Source organism: Sinocyclocheilus rhinocerous, unplaced genomic scaffold (assembly GCF_001515625.1).
Source record: "Sinocyclocheilus rhinocerous isolate Xijiao unplaced genomic scaffold, SAMN03320098_v1.1 scaffold851, whole genome shotgun sequence".
In the NCBI taxonomy this organism is placed as follows: domain Eukaryota; kingdom Metazoa; phylum Chordata; class Actinopteri; order Cypriniformes; family Cyprinidae; genus Sinocyclocheilus; species Sinocyclocheilus rhinocerous.
The window spans coordinates 103,361-128,186 of record NW_015624573.1 but is presented as its reverse complement, the minus strand read 5'-3'; the positions used below and the strand labels follow the sequence as shown (position 1 = coordinate 128,186).

The following is a 24,826-nucleotide window of genomic DNA, read 5'->3' as shown; positions in this document are numbered from 1 at the left end:
GTACACCGCTTTTATTATTGCAGCTTAGATGTTCAAATAGCTGCAGTACTCCGACTTTGCCACAAGGAAAAGTGCGTATGCCTGCTCAGACCCTGACGTGACGGTAAGTACTTTTCCACGTCAAAGACCGTTTTTATAAATATAAACGTTGCCGTGGATTTTAGTGTACGCACACTCTAAGATCAAATCTGTGCGTATGCACATTTTATAAATGAGGCCCCTGGTCTCTACGCTGGAACTCTAAATGAGCCTGTGTTGTTGACTGCTCTCGCATTTCACTGTATTATAACGCCCCCTACATGCGTGAAATACTATTTATGGGAAGGCTGGATGTATGTATATGTTTGTCTCTTTTATTTGTTGTCGTTTGTTTGTCTTTTACCTTAGGTTAATGTTTACCATATTTGTCTTAGTTTTGCCCTATTCATTATTTTTTCTTTTGTATTTGTATCTCCTTTTGTGTTTGGAATAATTAAAGAGCGGACTGTTTTGTTTGATGTTCACCACAAAAAAACAACTTCTACATTTCTATTAGTAAATTCACATGTAAATCACTTTTAATATGTAGTTCATGTCGGTTGTTTATGCAACAGTTTATGTGAATATTGTTACACCTTATCACCACTAGATGGCACCAGTGATCACTAGAGTTTACAGAATACAGACAATCAAGTTAAAAGGTCTCTGGTTCATTTGGTTCATTACTGGGGAAAAAACAAAGTTTTAACTAAGGTTTGCCAGTGGTTCTCACCTCTTTTCGATGTCATGGGAATTTTCCAATCACTGCATATATTGTGTATACAAAATCAGTGATTCCTACATCAGGTTTTACAACACTTGCCTAAACAATTTAGAATGTTTCTGGAACATGCTACAAGAGTGATATTATAAAACAAACTGAAACTTAATCAAAACGTTTAATTATTTGCTCATGCTGTACAACAGTGAACATTCTGGCAGTGTTGGCAAAGGTTCTGGACTTTTCATAACAGGCCTGATTCCTGATTCCTGTTTTTGTTTTTTTTGACATCAGTTAGTGCCATAGACTGGTTAGTGCCAGCTGAAGGCTGTGTGCCATGTATGAGTTACACTGAAAGTTTGTGATTTTATCTGATTCTGTTAGGTGCACAGAAAATGTTTCATTCTTCATTTGAAAAGTTTGAGTTAGGTTAAGTTAATTCAATACAATTTTTAAATAAAATTTATTCTATCTACAAAGATATGCAAATACATATGCACTTGGATCCAAAAGATTGGAGCTGTTAAGATTTTGTTTTCATGTTTTTGAAAGAAGTCCCTTTCAAAATTCTGAATTTACTTGCTAATAAAATACAGTGAAATATACTTTAAATATATATGATGTATATAAAATGTAATTTATTTCCGTGATGGCAGAGCTACATTTTCAGGAGTCATTACACTCGTAATTATTGTCACATTATCCTTAAGAAATCATTCCAATATACTGATCTGATGCTCAAGCATTATTTCTTATTATTATTAATGTTGAAAACAATTGTGCTGGTTAATATTTTTGTGGAAACTTTCAAAAAAAATTTCGCCCAGATTCTTTGATGAATAGAAAGTTCAACAGAATGTAATATTGTGATGTAGCGGTCAAAAGTACCACCAGTAACTTCCATTAATGTCTTGGTAACATAACACCATGTTTTGTCATGGTGTAATGTTTTTCAGCATTTTTCTTCTTTCAGTATCTGGTGCAATTGTAGTCTTTGCCAATGTATCAAATAAGCTTTTATTAAAAACATATAAAACATTTTTGCTCTAGAAAAGCGCAATATCAAAAGGTTTTTAATTTTTTCAACAACAAAAATTTCAATTTATTTGACAAAAATGGTTAGAAATTCCAATCAAGTTCTGAAAAGTTCCTCAAGTTGCTGTGCACTAAATTGTTGGGTAATGAAAGAGCATATCTATATTCTGGAAAATCTAATCCTGTCCAATGGCTTATGTTGAACAGTAAACAGTAGTAGCATCCTCTAAATCATTCATTATGATTAAAATAAAAACATTAATAAATGTGAATCTACATCACTGTGCTCTGTATACACTCTAAAATCTCAGGCTGAGCTTTTACCCTGCCCGTCATTTCAAGAACAAGGACAATTGGCCAGATGTCCCTCGTAGGGGCAGGGCAGAGGACACACCCGGTAAGTTCATTGGTGGGGTTGACGAACACCAGCTCTGTTCAGGGTCAAGGGTCAATCTCCATGGGAATGATAGTGAGGATGACATCCTCGTTGCCACGTCGAACCACCACGCGTAAACTGGTGTCCTTTTTGATGGCTGTGCTCACATCCGTTGCAGTGGAGATCCGCTGACCATTGATAGAAATGATGACGTCGTGCTCCTTTAGTCCACCTCTGCAGAAGAGACAGAGAAGAGGGAAAAAGCATTTAAGGAGGAAGACTACAGAGCACTAAAATAATTCATTTTGATTAAGGTCTCCTAATCTTCAGCGTTTACATCACAGAAACTGAAACCTCTCCAGTACAAATTAAATACTGCTGGATTTCCCAGAATTACTCCAAAATAGCTTCCAAAACCAACTCTTAAGGCTGTGCGTAATGTATTTTTACAGTTGTAGAACTGTATGCTTAATCAAATAGTGCAAGTATAATGGCTCTATAATTCAGTCCTTATCACTTTAAATGACTTTTTAAATCAGAAATATACACCTACATCTATATTAGGTCAAATAAAACACATTCACACGCCTTCACAGAGTAACAATCTAGGTTATATACTAGACTTCACAAGTACTTCCTGTTTGTTGGACTGCAAGTGTGACATTTGGTGATCATCTGTTATGCAATTGTGAATCATAAGCATAGTGGTGTCGCGGCGAGAGGAAAGAAGCAGTTGTTTGTATGTCTGGGTGCCATCTGAGCTTGTTCTTAACATGTCCAAGCTTTCTGGAAAACTAAAAATGGATCAGGATGTGGTGGGCAGTGGATAGGACTGTGGTTGTGGAATTATAGCAAAACAACATTTCATGCACAAAGAATTTCATGAACCTGCAAAACCTAAATTTGCCTTTGAGTACTTATTTGCGTTTGATTTTTAACAAGCATATAATAAAAACAAGACACCCTAAAAATGTTCACGGATATGATGTGGCAGTGACAAGACCTGAGTCATAGGTTTTCTCGTTAATCAACATGTTAATCATCATTGTTCCAAACCTGTTTGACTCATAGGTGTGGGAAAGACATGTGGGTGCATAAAAGACAACAGAACTTTCATTTTTAGGTGAACTATTCCTGTAATTTAAATGCATTTTCAGCACCCTACATGCCTCTCGCACAAGAGTTTTTTGTGTGAGTCAGTAAACACGATGGGCTGAAATAATGAACATCAGAGTGCGTTTTGATAGGTGGGGGTCAAACACAAATTTAAAACATGTGAAGACAGATGGAGCCAAAGACAATATCCTTCCAAGCATGACGGCAGAGAGCATGTGGCCAGTAAAAACAGCATGAATGCTGGCAAACCAGTTAACCTGCACTCTTGACCTGCTTGGCATTATGGGACTTTGAGTTTTGGTGACTCACGCTGCAGCTGGGGTTTTAGAGATGACCTCAGTCACATAGGCTCCTGACGTGATGTCAGGGAAGTCGCGCAGTCGACCTCTCAGCTCTTTGGACAGTCTGTGAGCAGGAATGAATGTAATTACATCAGATCTGTTTTCATCAAAGAATTAAAGCGGTAAAAAAATGTCCATCCAGAAAAAAAAACAATAGCCTCAAATTATAATACGGTACTATAAATCACACAGAATATAAAAACAGAGATCTCACAGAATTATATAATCATGGAAGATCTTCCATAAGGTCATGATAGTAACCTTATTAAATTAGGTATTCATTAATTTGATGCATGGACGTGGTTATGTACTCACGCAGGAGTTAGGGTCATCATACGAACACCGATATATCTTTTCTTAGTCACTCCTCGACCTGTAAAACAGCCAGAAGACAATAATCAAAGATGCAACACAGCAAATAATTAGGCAACAAACTCTATTTCATTTATTATTTCTGGATATGAATGTACTGTCGTACCTCTGGCCAGTCTGTCATACGACTCAGCGAGAAATTGTCGTATCTTGTCTGATGGAATAGCGAAGGAGATTCCAGCCGTCACTTTCAATGTGTTGATCCCAATCACTTCACCGTCCTGTAGGAAAAACCTTACACTATCAGTCAAATATTAAAACGACTTTTATACGTTTATTTTTTATTATGTATACTTGACTGTTGCCTTTAGTAAACCAATCAAAAACACATATCATGATCTTTCATGGCTCTTGCATTACTTACTACATTCAACACTTACACAATATAGCCTGCTAAAATAAAACCATTTAAATAATCTAAAATCTAATCAATGTTACTATTGCCAACTAAAAAACTATTTAAAAAGGCAATTAAAATAATTAATATAAAAAAATTATTATAACTATTACATGAAAAACTTGGAAACAGAAAAATTAAAGCAAATTCAAAATATTAATAAATAATATAATAGTACATTTATAATACTAAAATAACACTGTCTCAAATTAATATTTCATGTCAATTTATTTATTTATTTGCCATGTAATACTGCATGATTTATAGTCAGAAGGTTACATCACAAAATAAACATATTTGGGATGATACAAGACTCCTCCACTTTGTGTCAGGGTCCCAATCACCCTATCATTGTTTATTAAGACCCTTCCATATTCAGTCTTTACTATGATCCTTTAACTTGGGACATAACGTTAAAAAATATGCCTTTTTTACACATATGACTGATGGTTTGAGTTCCACCATGTTAAATTAGTCTCACTGGGGTAACATTACTGTAACACCATTACCCTAACGATTACCACACAGTCATGCTCGTTGCAACAGTAGTATTTATGCATGTTCATATGGGATATTATTCAACAGTTTTGGAATGAGGAAATGCTCACCAGATTGACTAATGGTCCCCCTGAGTTGCCATACTGTAAAAGAGACATTTCATGTGTTAAGACACGCTTTTGTTTTATGGCTTGATTTGTGTGTGCATGGATGTGTGAGAGACACACGTTAAAATAGCAAATAATAAAATATGTAATAACTTCAAAATAAATATAAAGCAATAAATAAAATTTACAGTTGTAGTAATTCGCTCACATTAATGATGGCGTCGGTCTGAATGTAATCCATATCTGAGTTTCGTAGACCCAACTCTTTCCCGCCTCTCTGCGTGGTGCTTACTATCCCTGTGGTAACTGTATTCTGGAGGGAAAATGGGCTGCCGATAGCAACCACAAATTCTCCCGGTCTGAGGTCAGCCGATCGGCCGAGGAGAAGCACAGGAAGCTTACTCTGTTGGGCAGAAAGAGAGAAAAGAAATCTATGTCTGTTACGTACAGATTGCAACCTTTATTTTAGTATCTACTCATAAGACAGAAATATCCCAACCCTTCACAATCCTAAAGCCTGCAAAAGTTTATAAAAGAACTTTAATTGAAATTCAATAGTGGCCACCCAACACAGCTGTTTCGTTTCGTACCCCCACCTTTTCCCCGCCTCTCTGCGTGGTGCTTACTATCCCTGTGGTAACTGTATTCTGGAGGGAAAATGGGCTGCCGATAGCAACCACAAATTCTCCCGGTCTGAGGTCAGCCGATCGGCCGAGGAGAAGCACAGGAAGCTTACTCTGTTGGGCAGAAAGAGAGAAAAGAAATCTATGTCTGTTACGTACAGATTGCAACCTTTATTTTAGTATCTACTCATAAGACAGAAATATCCCAACCCTTCACAATCCTAAAGCCTGCAAAAGTTTATAAAAGAACTTTAATTGAAATTCAATAGTGGCCACCCAACACAGCTGTTTCTGACATTCTAGCAACTTTATGACATTGCAAAGTCAGTCATGTGATAAATGCTCGTATCCAGGCGTTCCATAATTCTACCCTTCAATTTCCTGAACTGCCCAGAACTGCCATACAAACAGTTCTATTCTAACACCTCTGTGCATCCGCTATCAAGTGTCTGCCAAACAGGAGTTTGGATATTAAATTCAGATCTCTGAAACCTTATCGCCATGCAACCTTTATGACATCACGGAAAAGTAGGCACTTAGGACAGGATGGGACAAATCGGAATGCTGTTTTGCCCTTCCTGTGGGGAATCATTTATGGAATCTTCCCTCTCAACACAGGGGCTTGATTAGAAAGATCATTGTGACAACAGAATATGCTTGTTTAGCCATCACACTGGTGTCTATTTTGTTTACTGGCAGTAAAAATAGAGTCAGAGAGTGGATAGCAGACACGCTGAGCTTGATAAACACACCAGACGCACTTACGTTCTCATTTTGCGTGCATGTATATGGGCTCTGTATTTTAGGGATAGTTCAGATGACAGCAGTACGAGCTGTATTTCCTAACAAAGCGTCAGCTGAAAGGTTTACAAGGGAAGTATTCAATAAAGAAAACTTATATTTTCAGTATTGCATGGTTTAGATGTTGTGCAATGTCCGTCTGAGCTCCCTAAGGCCTGGTTTGAGGATTATACAAAGATGTTCTACAATACTACCAGTCTTTTTACAGTACCTTAAAATGTTAGGCTGGAAGAATCTTTTGTTATATCTAAACAAACAGCATACGCAATTACTAAAAATCTAAATGTTTCTAACAATGACAACAACTTTAGAAAAGAAACAAAATGGCTGCCTTGTTGCTGTACAGCTTCAACTTAAGCTATACCTGCCTAATGGAGAGGAAGGAAACTAAGTCCAGAGATGTAAACTGATCCTGAGCTTTTATCACGAGGTGAACTCTCAGCGAACTCGACCTGTGCTAACAGCATTTTAAAATAGAAGAGGATAAAGATGACGATGACTTGCAAACTAGACAAAAAAAATTATCACTCTCTTCTCCCTATCCTAGGGGCCAACATGTGCAGTGATAAAGTGGCTAAATTAAAGTTACATCAATGTGATTCTGTTCTTTAAATGTGAATTCAAGACCTCATGCTCATAACTTCCTTTTTAAGCAAGCTTAAGTACATAAAAACTGCAATTCCCATCTCATAAATGTAGCTTATAAATATTTATATGGATATCAAAAAGCATGAACTAAACCCTCAATCTATTTCATTCCAGTTCTGTGGAATCCACCCTAATCAAGAATCCCACAGATGCGATATATATCCCTGCGATTATGTACGCGTTCCACAATCAAAGAACGGCTACACACTGCTCATGCGCCTGGTGGGAACATCAGTGCTCTATTGGGTTACCATTGCAAAAAGATGAGATCATTCTTCAAACACAAAGGTCATGTCAGAACTCACAACACTTATTAGCCACAATGAAGCTAAGTCAGCCATTTTGTGTCAATGTGTCATGCTAGTCAACCATTTTGTGTTTGTGTGAAATGATATGAAATTTCCATTTAATATCTACATGGAAAAACCACCCTGAAAGCTTCCCTCTCTATTTCTTGCCCTTTCTCCTCACCACAAAGATGACTCAGTGTTCATGTCCGAACTCAAAATATAGACTATTATCAGTATATTAGAGCAGTGATTATACATTGGCAGGATATCAAAAATGGCTGTCACAGGAGCTAAAAAGCTAAATGCTTTGTACTATATGAAGGCACAGCTGCAAACAATCAAAAAGAACAAAACAAACAAAATAAATTACAATAAAAATAAATTAATATATACTTCTATCTAATATATATATATATACACACACACTATATACTTTCTCTGTAGGCTATATATAAATTTAGCTGCTCTATCTACATAAATATTAGACAAGCTACTCAGACTCACAACAGATGATGGTGACCTGTTACGTTGGTCATTTCAGCAGGTTGTGAGGTTACCACAACAGGCCATGAACTCTAATAAATCTCTACTATGCGAGACTACAGGTCAGCAGTTCCTTATAAATATTTACCAGCAGAAACACCTGCATCCATCTGGCCTATAAAAGCACGACAGTTACCGCAGGTGTCTTTGTTATTGATACTGCAGTCTGAGAATACCAGTCAATCTGGGACATGTAAAAACAGTCTCACCCTCACCCAATGCCAATGAAACAGTAGAAGAACTTTGTCGTTCCCATAAGACTTCCAAGTTAAGGCCAGGATTGATATTTCCAATGAAGATGTGTCACGAAAAAACAGCAAAGAAAGCCTCTCAAACCTTTATGTTATGATGTGGAGAAATAATACTAAGTGTTTCTTCACCTGTAAAATTGGTAGTGATGCATTTTATTTTTTTTTAGGTGATTTTAATTTCCTTTCGGGTTCTTTTTAATTAAACAGCGGTTTGTAGAGCTGAAACAGACATTTCCCCAGCCCACAACCATTCCAGTAGTTAATAAGCACTTATGCAGGTGCAAAATGGGTAACACAGTCTGTCGAAGGTTTAGATTATGATTATAAGTTTGTTATGGAACTACACAGAGTTTCCACACAGGTTGACGTTCCCATGCACTACTAAAAATGTGTGTCTGCCTTTAAACACCAGTTTGCAGTTAGTCACAATCTGAACAAAAGCAGAAACAGCAGCATTCAAAGACATCAACTACTTGCAGTAAAAAGTGACTAGGAACTGGAGATACTGAGATCACCGTCCCACTCTGTCATCATTGTGCCCGTCAGTAGGCACCTCATCCCATATTGTGCCTCTAATTACTACGCTGTGAGTGACTTTAAAAGATAAACGCCAGTTTGCAAGCACTAAATTCGCCACTTGGTGGGTTTGTGTTGGATGTGGCTGCAAGTTATTTTCAGTGAGTAAACTATTGAAGGTTCTTCCCAAAGGAAACCTCAGAGGTTTCTCCTTTAAAAGATCAGTAGACTTAATAGAGCTCTCAATTATGTTTCATTTAAGTATAGCCTAATCTTTGTCTTTGGGATTTCTCTGAAAATTCCCTATGAGTAATAAAAACAGATAACACAAATATTATTAAATGTTTGAATCGAATTGATTTTGTTCAGATTTAACTTTCAGACTTTTTAGTTTTTGTGGTCATGTCTGAGATATCAGTGACCATAAGTGTATTTACATGCATGCTCAAACATTCAGTAAAAAGAAAACAATAATGTGCATTTTAAAATGGCATATATACAAGTAAATAAGGCTACAATCGGCCCCTGCATTGTGTGATTGCTATGAAAGTCAGAGGTTACTATAACATGTATTTAATGCTTTAAATATTATTTAATGAATTGTGATATGTATACTTGGACAGATGAGGCTGTAGCTTGAATATGAAAAAATAGTGTTGAGATCTCATTTAAAACTCTAGAGGAGGCATATGTGCTTACCAGGGCCCTTCTTTTGGAAAAAAACTGAGATGTTGGAAACTTCTTGGCTCCATTTGATGCTCTTGTTGCATTTTGGAAGAAACAATTGAGATACTAAAAAAAAAACTTAATTGTGATTTTCCTTCCTTCCTATGTGTTCTTGGTGTATTCAATCACAGAACAGCTGGAAATATCAGCCTGGAACCAGGAATGATACCGTATACTTCCAACTTGAGACAAGTTCAGACTTGTGAGTTTCTGAGTGTGTTTGGGGGGAGGGGGGTGTTCAGTGACATACTATTTCCACGTCGGTGTCCCACATGGTAGTTTATACCATTTATATCCTCTTTGCATTTGCACACTTCCACACTTGCTTCCACATGGCCAAACCTACTTCTCTGTTCCCATGTGTGATTCACATCTTACCCTGTAATATTAAATGACTCATTTTGGCCCAACCAGCAGTCAGCCACATTAGTAGTCTGGACTGCATTTTAGGCCACTGGAACATCGATAATCCAAAGAAAACCTGTGTGTGTGCACGCTACGTATTAGCCTTAAAGCTCTTAACTTAAACGGGAAACTTTCTCTTTGCCTTGGCTCACGACCAGAGCAGAGGAATGGAAAGGAAGACATGGGAGATTTACAAATGAGTTGTCTAAATGTGTGATGGGCTGAGACATGAAAATTATTCATTTTCCTGGAGCTTCTGAGTTCGGGAACATGAATGATGGGAAGTTCAACAGATCATGGAAGTTGGACCCCTCAAGAGCTCCCCATCTGTACAGTGTTGCCTTGAATGTGGGTGAAATTTCTGTCCACATACACATACATATGGATTCATTTTCAGTCCCTAACCACATTTCCTCTCTCTCACACTCTCTGAGAGGGAAAACACTTTCCCCTCTTTTCTGTTTCTGAAGTCTGGCTGTTGCAGACAGAGTAATGATTTCCCGAGAGACAGACAGCCACCAATAAAGGGAGAGAAAAGGAGGAAGAAAGACAGTGTGAAGGACAAAATATTGGGAAGAAAATAAATAATCTGCTCTATGACTCCCCTCTCAGTTCATCCACCATGTGCTGCCCATTTTCTGCATGAGTGAAACTGCCTTTTGTGAAATATATCCTCATTTCTTCCTCATCAAATCCAGGCATGTGCATACTATATGTGAGTTTAGATTGAGTTTGCAGTTTTCGGGAGTAACTTATGAAAATTAGTGGTGGAACTAACAATTTTAACTATGAATACATCAACAAAACTACAATGACTTTTTTCTCTCATGTATTTTGCTAAAGCCAAGCAGACTGAGGAATAATCAATTCACTCTCTGTTCTGTCCCTCATATAAACTCAGTTTGTTTGGTTCGATTCCATGAATTATGCAAGCCTGATTTATACTTGTAGTATTAGTAGTGCACTTTCTTTCTTTTTTTTTTTTTTGGTGCCATGATTCGGTAGCAAAAAAATATTTAAAGGTATACTCCACCCAAAAATTGCAATTCTATCATCATTTACTCACCATCATGTTGTTCCAAAGCTATATGAATTCCTTTCCTCTGTAGAACATAAAAGGAGATATTTTGAGAAATGTCTCAGGGCTTTTTTCCATTCAATGGAAGTCAATGGGCTTCAACATTGTGTGGTTCCCATCGTTCTTCAAAATACATTCTTTTTTGTTCCACAAAAGAAAGAAAGTTATACAGGTTTGGAATGACGCGTGGGTGATTTTTAGGTGAAATACCCCTTTAAATTCTGCATTCATCACTATGTTTTTCATATTGATGAGTATTGAGATTAGATTTTTTTCTAGTTTTACAAGCTGTATTTTTCAAAAGTGCAGGTTCACTGTAGTTAACTACTTACTTCTAGCGTAAACAACTACTGAAACATTCCTGTAGCTCAAATAGTACAGCATGGTGCTAGAAACACCAAGGTCAAGGGTTCAATTCCCAGAGAATGCATGAACTGACAAATACCTTGAAACACCATACTTAGAAATGGTTTCAAAGTAGCATTAATTATGTTTACGTGCACTTTAAAAGTTCGATTTCGGTCAGACCAAAGCAGTAATTTATCTTCTTAAAATTCTATTCTTGTTTTATTTGGACTGTAAACATTTCAGAATGGTTTTGAGAAATTGGATTACCAGACCTAAATAATGCGCCTGTAGCTCGGCTTCATCCAGCATGTATACATGTTAATCAGACTCAGACAACTTGAACTGTGGCTGGACTACTCAAAAACTTGATTTTAACTGTGAATGTAAACGTACTTACTGAAAGTACTGACCTACTTAAAACCTCTCAACATGTATCAGAAAAAGCGAAGAAATTGCAGTAATTGCTTACAGGGATGCAGGCACACACAAGTTCTCTCCAACACACACACTCAGTCTCCTCAGGGTCTTTGCGGTGCCTGATCCTTTTCCAGAGCGTGACCTCCAACTCACTTGTGCCATTCAAACCAATGCCCTTTTCTGCTCCTTTTTTTTTTGCTTCTCCCACATGCCCTGTTAGTTAGAGGCAAGTCTTATATCAGAGATCAGAGACAAGTCTGTCTCACTCTAATTCTCTCACTATTGCTCACACATACACACGTGACCATATGATGTCATTCAAGATCACTCACTCAAACTGGGGCAAACTCTTTAGCAGCTGGGCATTAAAGAGCCCACTGATTCAATCCAGCAGCATCAGAAACACCAGCTGAGAGAGAGTTACATAAAACATCTCAGACTATAGGCACTGCCGTGGGATCTGTTTTGACTGCAGGGATCGGGATAAGAAACAGTCGAGGAATCTGATCTTGGAGCAGTATGCATTCTTTGGGAACACCAGATCAGATTAAACATGCAGTCTGGGCTTGCGTGTGCTTTATTTCTCTGGAGAACATATGTTTAAGAGACTAAGTGATTGTGAGGTTAGGATTGTCAGCCAAACATGCTGCCTGGTGTCTATCAGCCAGCATTGACATATATTTTAAGAGCCTGTAGAGTGCACTGCACTGACCTGAGTGAGTGGGGGGGTTGTGGGTAATAGAAAATTTAGCCTAAGACGCCTTATAAGGATTGCATTGCACATTTTGTATTTATGGGGTCAGTAATGCTCCTATTTTGGTTACATGAATAGTCTCCTTTGCAAATATTACAGGGCTGTGTGAATGCAGTAATTGCTGAAATACAAATGCCAAGTTTGAATTCCTGCAATCTTTAGCTTGGCCATCTGTTTTTTTCTGTTAATGAAACACTCTTAGGTTATTTGGACTTGGTTTGTGATGTTGCAGTAATAGTAACTATATCCTAAAAGAGAGCCTGGTGTGTTTAGTGCATTGCAGTTCGAATTCAGGCTTGAACCTTTTCAGTATAAACAATCAGGATCAAAAATAAAACCTCAGCTTCCATTTATAAACCACGGTGAGGCGGCTTCCTGTGTAAAAAGACATTATAAAACTGTTCAATCTGTCCACCTCAGTACACAAACCACACAGATGTTTGGTCTGTGGTGGGCTAAACATGCTAAGTGCCTGCTGAGAGAATAATGGTCATTAAAAGAGTTTAGCAATCTACTTCTGGAGCATTACTTTAGCCTTCAAGTCACTGTGTGAATGTGTGTGCACTTAAAAACACATTTATGCCTGATGAAGAGAGTACATCATCTGTTCCTGAGGCCTGGTAAACTTTCCCTCTCTCTGTAAGTATTTACATATTCCATTGTCTTTACCTTCCTCAGCCTAATTTACCCTTGCATCTAGCTAAATTGGAGAAAAGCTAAAGGAAGGGAAATCCTGCCGTATGTCAATCTGAATGGTGTCATATAGTTACCTGCTATTTACCAGCTCAGATTTGTTTTAGAAGGATATATGGCACTATATAGGGTACAAAAAAGAAACTCTTAAAATATAAAAAAAAATTGGACAGTGACAAAAAATGTGTCCAAAAGTGTTTTGAAACCTTTCAAAAAATGTTGACTGTCAACATCAGGATGGCAAATTAAATATTATAGATAAAGAATTCTAATAAATAAATATTATATAATATTATAGCTGCTTTAATAATATGAACATAATAATATAAACATTAAACAAACATCGAAATTAAACAGGCAAAATATATATAAAGTAAAAAACCTCAGAATGTGTATCTTGCAATAATTAGAAATTAAAAATTAGAATTGCAATATTAGTCTAAATAAAGTCTAAAGGAATGCAAATAAATTTAGTAGATTATATAGAGTTTTCACCAGAAAAAAATTTACTTTTGTGTCTTTTTTATGCTTTTTCTAATGCTAAAAATATGTATAATGTGTACCATATTCATGGAATGTGCTATAACAGCAGCGCTGTGTTGGTTCTTCTTACCGGTGAATCGATCTTTATGAGGGCGATATCTGCTTTTTCATCAACATCCTTGATCTTAGCATCATACGAGGCTCCGTTTTTAAGCTCCACCTTCACTCGGTTTTTATTGGCTACCACATGGGCGTTTGTCACAATGAGGCCGTCGTCAGACACCACAAACCCTGATCCACTCGCCACTGCCATTTCACGCTTTGAGTACACCATCCTAAACAAGACAGAAAGAGTATGAAAAAGAGATGGAAACAGAGGTAAAGAAAGAGACATTTGGTCAAATATTCCTCTTTAATATAGACTAATGATAATGTGAGAAACTTACTTGCGATACAGTTCAATATGAACCACGGCAGGGGCGATCTTCTCTACAACATCTGCAATGAAATTGTACTTGTATCTCAGGCTGTTGGGGTTATCATGGATAGCTGAAACAAAAAAAACAAAAAAAAAGATGTAATGAGAATGTATAACAGAATAAATGGACAGTAGAGGACAAACATCTGAAAATATCAAATGACATCACTTAAACAGGATACGGAAAGGAAAATGAGACTAGTTGTTAACTAAAAAAAGACAAGTGGTGGGATTTTTCTGTGTAAATATATATATGGGACTTCTGTTGCTTACGTAAATCAACATCTCTCTCTCTCTCTCTCTCTCTCTCTCTCTCTCACACACACACACACACACACACACACACACACACACACAGACACGTGAGGGGCAAGATCTGAGGAGTCTCTTGGAGGACGTGTCTGGAAATGTTGACTCCCGTCCTCTGTAATTTCACCATGAAGGAAAAGAAGTGAGAGATATTTTTTTCCTTTCAACCAAAAGAGTTTATTATCAGCACTCAAAAGCTCATAATATACATAAAGTGTATGAAAATTGCTCTTTTAAATTCACTCTTTCGTTTCATCACCCTCAGGGTCAGACTGTTTTGGTATGCATCACAGACTCAAACGCGCAGACGACAGCAGCTGTCATTTGAGCCAATCAGTAAGACAGTCGCTGCAATGATGAAGGGGCCCTTTTAATTATACAGGATCAGGGACCCCAAGAAGACCTGGTTGTTGGAAAGCATGCAAGTTCAAAAGACAAATGTGTCTGTGGCCAGATGGGTTTGTGCTAAGTGAGGGAACATTAAAATGAAAGAGTGGAGTGGTTTATGAAGAGTTATAATGTTTGCTCAAGTGTAATTAAAGTCATATCCAGCGTGGCGCTGGCGTGCATTCTGACCTGAGTAATTCAACCTAATTATAGTTTTAACACCAAATCTTCTCAGTTTTGTGGAAGAAAATGTTCCGGATCATTTTCTCATCTATTTAACAACCTAACTCTTGCCTTTTCGCTTTCTTGTGTAAATACATATATATGCCAATAATATATGCCAAATATATATGCACTATTGTTTAAAAGTTTGGAGTCGATTTTTTTATCTTTTTGAAGGAAGTGCCTTACGTTCACCAAGGCTGCATTTATTTGATTAAGAATTGTTAAAGAGCAATATTATAAAATATTACTACAATTTTATATTTTAATATTTTTAAAATGTACACAAGCTGGATTTTAAGCAGCCATTAATCCAATCTTTCCTTCAGAAATCATATGCTGATCTGGTGCTCAAAAAATGTCTTATTATTAAAGCAGAAAATAGTTGTGCTGCTTAATGTTGTGGAATAGAAATCTTTTGTGACATTATGTCTTTACTGTAGTTTTGACCAATTTAATGTGTCCTTTTTTGCATCTGACCTTATTGCATATGCATTTGTAGTTTCCCTTTCAGATGTAAAATTCATAGGAGTAGAGTATTTAAATAAATCATGCAAGGTGATTTACTAAGGTTTGCATAGTCAGTGTACTGGTATTTGCACAATTATTAACCACTCAAAAAAGTATGTCTTAAACCATTTTATTATTGGATGTACGCTAAAATGTGTAATTAAATAAACATGTAAATTGCATTTTAAATGTAAACAAATAAAAACAAAGAAGTGAAAAATAAAATAAGTAAAACAAAAAAAATTGTGTGGCATTTTATTAATTAATTAATTAATTAATTTATTGGATATATATCTATTATTACAAGTTCTGACTTGTTTGACACACACATGAGTGGTGATGTATATATACAGTATGATGTGAATACTCATGCCTGTGTTTGAATACTGGTGATGTAGTGGTTAAAAATCTATCTGAAAGTTTGGGAATTTAATTTCCAGGGCTATTGTTGAACAGGAACAAGCAGAAACAGGTGGCTGAGGTCCATTCTGCTGTATTACTGTTGAGTAAACAGCATAAAATAGAGCTCAGGTTCAACCCTGAGACTGCATCTATCTGCATTCTGCTATGGAGAGTTTAGGACACTAAAAGGTGCTCTAACAGATCAACTGTGCTTGAACATAAAGAACGCAAATAAACTCTTCAATCATCAAATGTCTAAATTCACCTTACATTTAGCATACATCAGACTGACTGGACTGGAGATTCACTCAGGGAAGTTGAAGGCCAAAGAATTAAAAACAAATCCTCCCTTTAGCCATGCGATGGAAAAGTATTTGTTTTTTTTTCCTCTTTAAAAGAGAGACCTATAATTAGGTCAAATGCACTGGCAGAAACAATAGAATCAGACATGCTTGTCTCATCTTGGCCCATGCTCAGGAACTGCAACCCAAGAGGATCACAAAGATTTAAACAAATCTATAACCTCTTATCTCTGACAGAACAAAACCTTTCTAGGCATTTTATGAATTATTAGTGCATATTCTGGCCACACTTCCACTGCAACCTTCAAAATGATTTAACCAGTGCTACTGTTGATGCATTTATGGTTTAAGACTCCATAACCTTTGGTCTCAGAGCTGCAAGACTGTAACATCTGACAGTTAATCACATTACCAACCCTGACAGAACCGAAATCATTGTTGACATTCACACCTGCATGCGCTTGTGCATCTGCTGACTCATTGCATCCGATGAAATGTTTGAACATACAATACTGGGAACAGAATTCAAACCATCACAACTAACCATCCTCTGCAGACCAACAGGAAAAAGGAAAGAAAAGTTTATTTTATGGCGACAGAATATCCAGTGTGGTGAGACTGACCAGCTCCAGACCAACATTAAACAAGGCATTCAATCCAAAATCACGTGTTTTGAGAAAAGCTACCAAAACAAAGTAAATAAAAAACAGCAGTAAAACTCCTGGTCAAGATGGACAAAGTCCACTTTAAAATGATGCATCAGTAATCTAATAATGTAAAACACCTAATGATAAAATGGAGAGTTACGACTCTAAATTCTGATTGGATGAGCCTTTGTAAGATGCTGTGTTGCTTGGCAAAGTAAACATCCTGCAGTTTGGGTAATGTACTATAACATATCAGAACAATTGTTTGTCCTCATTTCTGTCAATAATAAATCTAACTATTTATTCAACATTAATGAAAAAGAGTACAAGCTCACAACACACCTTACCTGTGGTTCAATCATTTTGAAGCAAACCTGGCTAATTACTTAATTAGTAACATTTTTTGTAAAGTTTAATTTTTTTAAATTACTGGGCTGGTATCCAAACCTGCCAAGAATGTGCTCGGCTCTGGACTCAATACATCAAAAGCCTACGTTTAGTCTGCACAAATATGAGGCCTTTGTGTTTTCACTGAAACACTGCCAGATTACAACATATGGTCTGAGAGAATGAAATTACATTTGTCCTAGAGATCCTGGATGTCTCTCCTGGGGAGGTGGAGATATGCAGCCTGTAGAAAGCAGGTTGGACCATTAATACAAGCACTACTTTTCTGTTTGATTCCAAAATAAGTCATCTTGAAATTTGGTGTATACATAAAACTATTCATATTGCATGTTTAAGAAGAAAAGCAAAGACTTTTGGACAACAGATATTAAATGCTGCCTTAAAGTGTCCGGTTTAAAGTTTGATTTTAAAATATATTTAGCATGTTACAATAGGTTTACTCTATCCACATTTGGAAGACTCCAAGACAATAAATCTTCTAGCCAGATGTTCAAAGAGTTTGCTTTCAATCAACTCTACCCAACTCTACTTGGGTATTTCTACCCAAGCCAGGAAATTTTAATAATATTTGCTATTACCATTCAAAAGTTTGGGGTCAGTAGGTTTAAAAAAAATTCTAAATAACATTTTTATTCAGCAACGACAGATAAGTGACAGTAAAAATGTTTATAATGTTAATAAATGGTGTTTTTTAACTTTCTATTCATCAAAACAATATATCAAGGTTTCCACAAAAATACTAATTATTCATAATAAGAAACATTTTTTGAGCACCAAATCCGTATATTAGAACGATTTCTGAAGAATCATGTGACACTGACAACTAGAGTAATGCTGCTGAAAATTCAGCTTTGGCATAAAAGGAATAAATTACATTTTAAAATACATTCACATAGAAAATATTTATTTTAAATTATAATAATATTTCAAAATATTACTATTTTCGAATGCAGCGTTAGTAAGCATAAGAGACTTCAAAAACATACAAAAAAATACTGCAGTACTGTATGTGGATGGAGGTGAAGGGTAAATTGTTCTATTCTATTCTATTCTATTCTATTCTGAATCAGCTTCTGCACAGTTCTGGCATAGGAAGAGTTCACTCCTGGCTAGCACAGTTCTCACAAAAGTCAATAGAATGGGTGAGGGATGAAACCTTGTGAGCATGATGAACAGGTCATGCCTGTGGCTCTGAGTTATAGTTATGGTGTCCAGTTACAGTTGTATAAGCGCTGTCTGAGGCCTCTCTGCAGGGTTTGTGAAGGATTCAGACTAGAGAAGTGTGTTTATTTGAGTTCAGTCGAGGCCTATGTAGGTGAGCAGAGAGCAGGAAATGAGTCCTAACTGTGGGAAAGTCCTACTGGCCTATATTATACTACAGAAGCACAGAAACTAAAGGAGAGGTGGCTGTCGGAGAAAGAGGGCTGGAGAAAATTTATTTGCAAGAGTTTGAGGGAAGGAAGAAGCTCTAGGCTCCAGGGCATTGAGAAAGAGACATAAATGCATTTGACGAATCATGAAACATTAATAATGAGTCCCTTCTTGTTCTTTTCATGATCCAGTCATAACAGATATCATTCACACTTATGTGCCTGTCTATTCTTGTTCTCATAGATAGGCTAATTTCTAGACTGAGCATCTACTATCCGTGCGTGTTAGTATCAGTAAAAAGAGGTCAAGCATTTGACTACACTCATAAACAAACATGTCTTTCATAACATGCTAATTGAAGATAGTTAAACAAAAGCCGATTCTGGACAAACAGAGCACACACACACATATACAAAGGACAAAACCTTACTCAGAATTTAAACAATACACATTATCGAAACAAAGAGACAATGAAAGGATGAGACACTTTTCTAACCATATCAAACCATACCTTCTCATGCACACAGTCACTGCTGTTTAGAGTTTTAGAGAAAAAAATCATCAGCAAAAGATCTAAGAGGCTGAGATTCATTATTTGGAAGTTACAAGCAGGATATGAAGGAAAGAGTCCACAAATAAACAGGTACGGATGACCAGACTGGTAGACAAAAGTGACAAGGAATCTAAAACAGTGTAAAGTATAAAAGAATGACTGAAAAACAACAGTGAAAATGAAAATCAGAGTAAATCTCACATATATTTCAACCATATCAAACATCTAGAGACAAATTTTATTTGTACTCTGGTATAATTATACAGAAAATTAAGCATGTTAAGCATGAGTTTGTGTTAATTTAATGTTGTTATTATTAAATAAATTCTCATTACTAAAAAGCAAAACAATAATTTTTATTAATGTAATGCAAAAACAACAACATCAACAAAAGCATTATAAAAAATGTATAGTATTCATATATCATTGTAGTTTTGATTGTACTACCATTAATTTATGCAGATTTAAATAACAAAAAAATACTGTTACAGTCTAATATCAAGAATCACTTTACATAAAATAACAGGATTAACTGTAATTAAGATGTAATATTGTCAAAGTGCAATAAATAAATAAATAGGCTATTTTCTTTACGAAAAAAAAATATATATTTTTTCTTTTCAAAAAGAAAGAGAAAGAGAGCAGCCATAGAGATGGGTGAAATATGTGCCTTGTCAGCATTTGTAGGGCTACTAAACAAATCTTCAGAAGTCTGGATGGGACAAACCTCTGAGCGCCTATGAAACCCACAGAACTAACACATACAACATTAAAAAAACAGATAAATGTGCATAAACCACTGCACATACACTCTACAGAGAGCAATTAAAAGCCTGAAACATAAAAAGACAGATTTGCTGAGAGAGTGTATCATGACAGAATTTCAGTGCTATGGTTATACATAACACTGCATTAAAGAACTGTAATTCTTGGTTTTTAATACACACAAAACTGCATGAGCAAAAACAAAGACAAATCACAATGAAGAATTGCCAGCAGAAAAAAACAATGCAAAGACACAAAATACAATAAGCTCTGGGAAACAAGCCTGAAATGCTTAATGAAAACCATGCAAAAGAAGAAGAACACTGCCATGAACTTAAAACACACACACTGCCCACTACCCTCTCCAGTTCAGGGCCCGTATAGAGATTTAAGGATTACAGTTGAGATCCAATATGAATAAATCATTCACATAAACAAGAACATTCACTTAATCTTTTTCTTACTGCTTATACAGAAAACTCACTTCGCAGGCAGCTCATTAGGTTTTGGAACAATTGTAAGTAAGTTTTAAGATGCCCAATTTTGCTAAATTTTCATTTTAAGATTCTCTTCACAGTGAAGGCAATCACATAATGCATTGCAACAAGCGACACGAATAAACTCAAGATGGCAAACAGAGATGAAAAACAAATGTTAATGATACAGCAACTTCTATTTAAAAAAAAAAAAGTATTACTTTATCCTATATTTGCGTGTGCTGTGCATTTTAATTATTATTAAAGGAATAGTTCACCAAAACATGAAAATTTGCTGGAAATTTTTGGGAGAAATTTAGCATTACATCACTTGCTCACCAATGGATCCTCTGCAGTGAATGGGTGCCGTCAGAATGAGAGTCCAAACAGCTGATAAAAACATCACAATAATCCATAAGACAACTCCAGTTAATCAATTAATGTCTTGTGTAACAAAAAGTTGCATGTTTGCAATAAACAAATCCATCAAGACATTTTTAATGCCTCTTTCACTGGAGAAGGTGGATAACGGCCAGAAGTGATGGTTTAAAGTTAAAAACGTCTTGAAGGATTTGTTTATTACAAACACACAGCTTTTCACTTCACAAGACATTAATTGATGGACTGTAGTCGTGTGGATTACTGTGATGTTTTATCAGCTGTTTGGACTCTCATTTTGACGGTACCCATTTACTGCAGAGGATCCAATGGTGAGCAAGCGATATAATGCTAAATTTCTCCAAATTCATTCTGATGAAGAAACAAACTCTACATTTCGTATGGCCTGAGGATGAGCACAGTTTCAGTAAATTTTCATTTTTGGATAAACCATTCCTTCAAAGTAGTGTTCATGAGTCGAATTGGTTCGTCTGTAGAACATTTCATATCATGTCACTTTAGGCTCCAGTAGACAGCAAGGCTGTTTAGTAGGTTCTAGAACAGTGCTAATATAATAGCTCAAGGTGCGACGTGAGTCTGGAATGAATTTGGTGCCGTCACTCCCATTCCCCTTCTTGGGCTAGCGATGTGCAAGCCATTTCCTTTAATCACAATCATCCAAAACAGACCAAAACATCTAGTCTTGCAGGAGCGCGCCTGGATTACTTACTTTCTGCTTCAGTAAAAATCTGTTTCCTGATGAATGCATAAGACTCACAATATGACCTAAATCTGCAGCAAGCAAAGAAGAAGTGTGCAGAGAAGCAGGCAGGGCTTCAGATCCAGATGCAAATGACATCATGAGCTCTGCGGCACAGTGTGTTTTCTTTAGCAGAGGCCAGGACTTGGAAGCCACAGACCTCTCACAGCTTGGCACTTTGCTTAGAGCCTTTATTTGGCCAATATGCAGAGAATAGACACATGTCAACAGTTATGCCAAAAGTATCCTCAAATTGAAACTTCTAAAGAACAGGCTGTGGAGTTCTGATACTCAACAGCTGATTTAAGGAGTTTATACTACTGTAGCACAATTGTTTGTGAGCCAACAAGTGCGTGAGGATTCACTATCACAAATCCACTATCCAGACCAAGACAACTATCCATTTTCATCCACAATTTAAGAGCCAGCGTCTGCCAAAATGAATACATTGAGGCTCTTTCAGTAAGAATAATGAAGAAACAGGGAAAAAGATAAAGAAAGAGCACATTTCATCTCATTTAAGGATATAAAATAGGAACTTTATTGTTTTAACGCAATCTCATAAGATTAAACCCTTTACAACCTGCTCAAATTCATCTCTAATAACCTTCTATCTTACACAAATACACACATACACAGTAAATAAGATGTGAGAGGCTTCATTTTAAGAGGTGAAACTATATATTCTGAGGGCACACACACATATACACAAAAAGAGCCACACGCTGCTCTGGTTTTTGTCCATTCAGTGGTCTTGATGAGTCAGACTGTGTTTGTGTATCTGATGAGCAAGTGCTATGAGCAAACTGCACGTGAGGGTCAAAATGCATTAAAATAACTAATTATGACTGAGTGCAGAGACTTGCTTAAAATATAAGATGCATGGCTGAAGTTGGGCCTTTGATCACTTTACCCTCGGTTTGAACTTGTGGATCACATAGGCCTAGTCCAAATACTGTAGCAAGAATGGTACCATGTTCATCACAAACACGATGAAACAGACGCAAACACATGCTTGACTCAAACATATACTGTATAGTTTCTGTTACTTCTAGAGACTGAAAGGCATTTTCTTCCTTATATGCCAACCAAATATGACTAAAAAAAAAACATCTATCATGTGAAATTAAGTAGTTCACATTATTCATTAGTAGCCTATTATTTAGCACTCATGGACGTATACTGTACCACTGTAAAAAAAAAAGTGTAAAAGAACAGGTAAACTGTGTTCTGTTTGTTTGGGTGAGGTACTCACCAATCCCACAAGCTCCGCGCTGTATGAAGAGCACCGGCGGCTGCTGCAGGCTCTGCGCTCGGTTACTGACCCGCTTCAGTTCGCATATGTTCCGATAGGAGACTCCGTCACTGCCGCACACCGGGTCGCTGCTTTTGCACACGCAGACACCGTGTTTCCCTCTCCTCCTGACAGTAGCGGAGTAGCCCACTCCTCCGGTCACGGAGCACTCCAAACTCTCTCCACACACCGGGTCCCCCAGCTTACCCACCCCGCCGCACGCCTCTTCCTCTCCGGACGCGCACACTAGGCAGCAGTTACAGTGATCCATCACCTGTCCTGTCGGACAGTCCTTTGGCATCGACGGACACATGGACTTATCACACTGACTCGGACATCCGCCGATCACATAGCGTTTACTAAGGCGCGCATCAGTTTGCAGCGATGTTACCAAGAGGCAGATGCAGAACACAGTTATCCAAATCATACTGATCAAAGTTAAATAAATAAGGAATGTAAACTGAGAACTTCGCGGTCTTTAGTTTCTAACGAGACCAACTGACCTGCCTCCAAGCGGGAATAATCTTTGGACCGAGCTGTGTAAATTTGGTGAGCCTCGGGAGCGAGCACAATGCGCGTCTCTTGAGTTTCTGCTGGCTCAGCGTTTATAAAAGCGCTCCGGATTCCACGCGCACACTTCACCACAATGACAACAAGCGCTGCGATTGGCCCAGATGTGGGAAAACTCTTTCAGACTGATGTGCAATCAGAGCAAAGCGGTCCCTGATGCAAATCCAGCTCTTGAAATTGTAGTGAAAACCTACCTCTTTACAAAAAAAACATAGCTAGTACCATGTTAACAGTTTTCGACAAAAAAGATAATGAATTAGACAAACAAACAAATAAACTGCAAAATTGAAAGAACTTTTAAAGTGTGTTTCTATCATTTTGTAAAGGTATAGTTCACCCAAAAACATTACATCACTTGCTCACCAATGGATCCACTGCAGTGAATTGGTGCTGTCAGAATGAGAGTCCAAACAGCTGATAAAAACATCACAATAATTCTGACACAACTCCAGCCCATCAATTAACATAATAAGTGAATAGTTGCGTGTTTGTAAAAAACAAATCCATCATTAAGACTTCTGGCCAAAATAAGAGTCCATAATCCACATAACACTTCCTCCAGTGAAAAAAGTCAATACCCTGTCTTCTCACATCAAAATCCACAGACTTATTTGTTTAGAACTGTTTTCAGTTGTATATGGTGCTTGATCTGTGCATATTTCTCTCCTGATTCAGACAAGATGACTTTTCACTGGAGAAAATTGTCTTATGGAAATGCTTATTACAAACACGGAGCAAAACATTTGGTTGAACTATTAGCAGAGAGAATTCTAACGACTCAGGTGCCAGTAGTTAAATGAGTAAAAAACCCACAGGAAGACAAATAAACAAATTCTTATCTACCACAAACATGCACAAACACACAGTAAGAATGTGTATCCGGGTGTCTTTCTATGCGTTTCCATTGTTGTTATGGAAAACTAACACATTTATGAATCTAATGGTAAACAGACCCCATCCTCCAAATAGCAAATTAATTGAAACCATAATTAAAGCTAGCAACAAACAGTTATTTACTTGTGACAAGCTGAGCTTCAACTTCCTGCTATAATTTACAGGCGCTTGAATTAAGCCTGATAAACATTTTTGTGGTAACACATGGGCTGCAGAGTTTACGAATGAGAGTGAGTCCAGGAATTTTACAGGCCTATAATACGTCTCGCAGAGCTTGATCGCACACAAACTACATGTCTGAGATTCTAGTGGTAGGTCTATATTTATGATGCTGTGTGCAAAAAAAATTTAATTAAAAATAAAAATAATTATTCTAAATACTGACTTTAAACACTTTCACTGACCAGAGCCATGGCCTGTTTTAGTGCTAGCGTCTTTACGAGGGGTTTGGCCGTGGGAGAGGCCCCTGGCCCGAGGACTAGAAGGCTGGGTTGTTTTTGTGGTTAAGTGGAACCGAGAAACTCAAAGAGGGTGATTTTATGG

General features: G+C 37.0%; 1 protein-coding gene across 1 annotated transcript; it reads right to left on the bottom strand.

The window, feature by feature from the left end:
* Positions 1-1,839: 1,839 nt before the first annotated feature.
* On the bottom strand, positions 1,840-23,442 carry htra1a (HtrA serine peptidase 1a). The gene is made up of 9 exons (XM_016557884.1): positions 22,781-23,442; positions 14,004-14,106; positions 13,688-13,892; positions 5,190-5,384; positions 4,985-5,017; positions 4,086-4,200; positions 3,923-3,980; positions 3,576-3,671; positions 1,840-2,384 (listed from the first exon to the last, which is right to left on the bottom strand). Exons 1-9 carry the CDS (start codon positions 23,244-23,246, stop codon positions 2,216-2,218), a joined length of 1,440 nt encoding a protein of 479 aa, XP_016413370.1. The 5' UTR covers positions 23,247-23,442; the 3' UTR covers positions 1,840-2,215.
* Between the last annotated feature and the right edge of the window lie 1,384 nt (positions 23,443-24,826).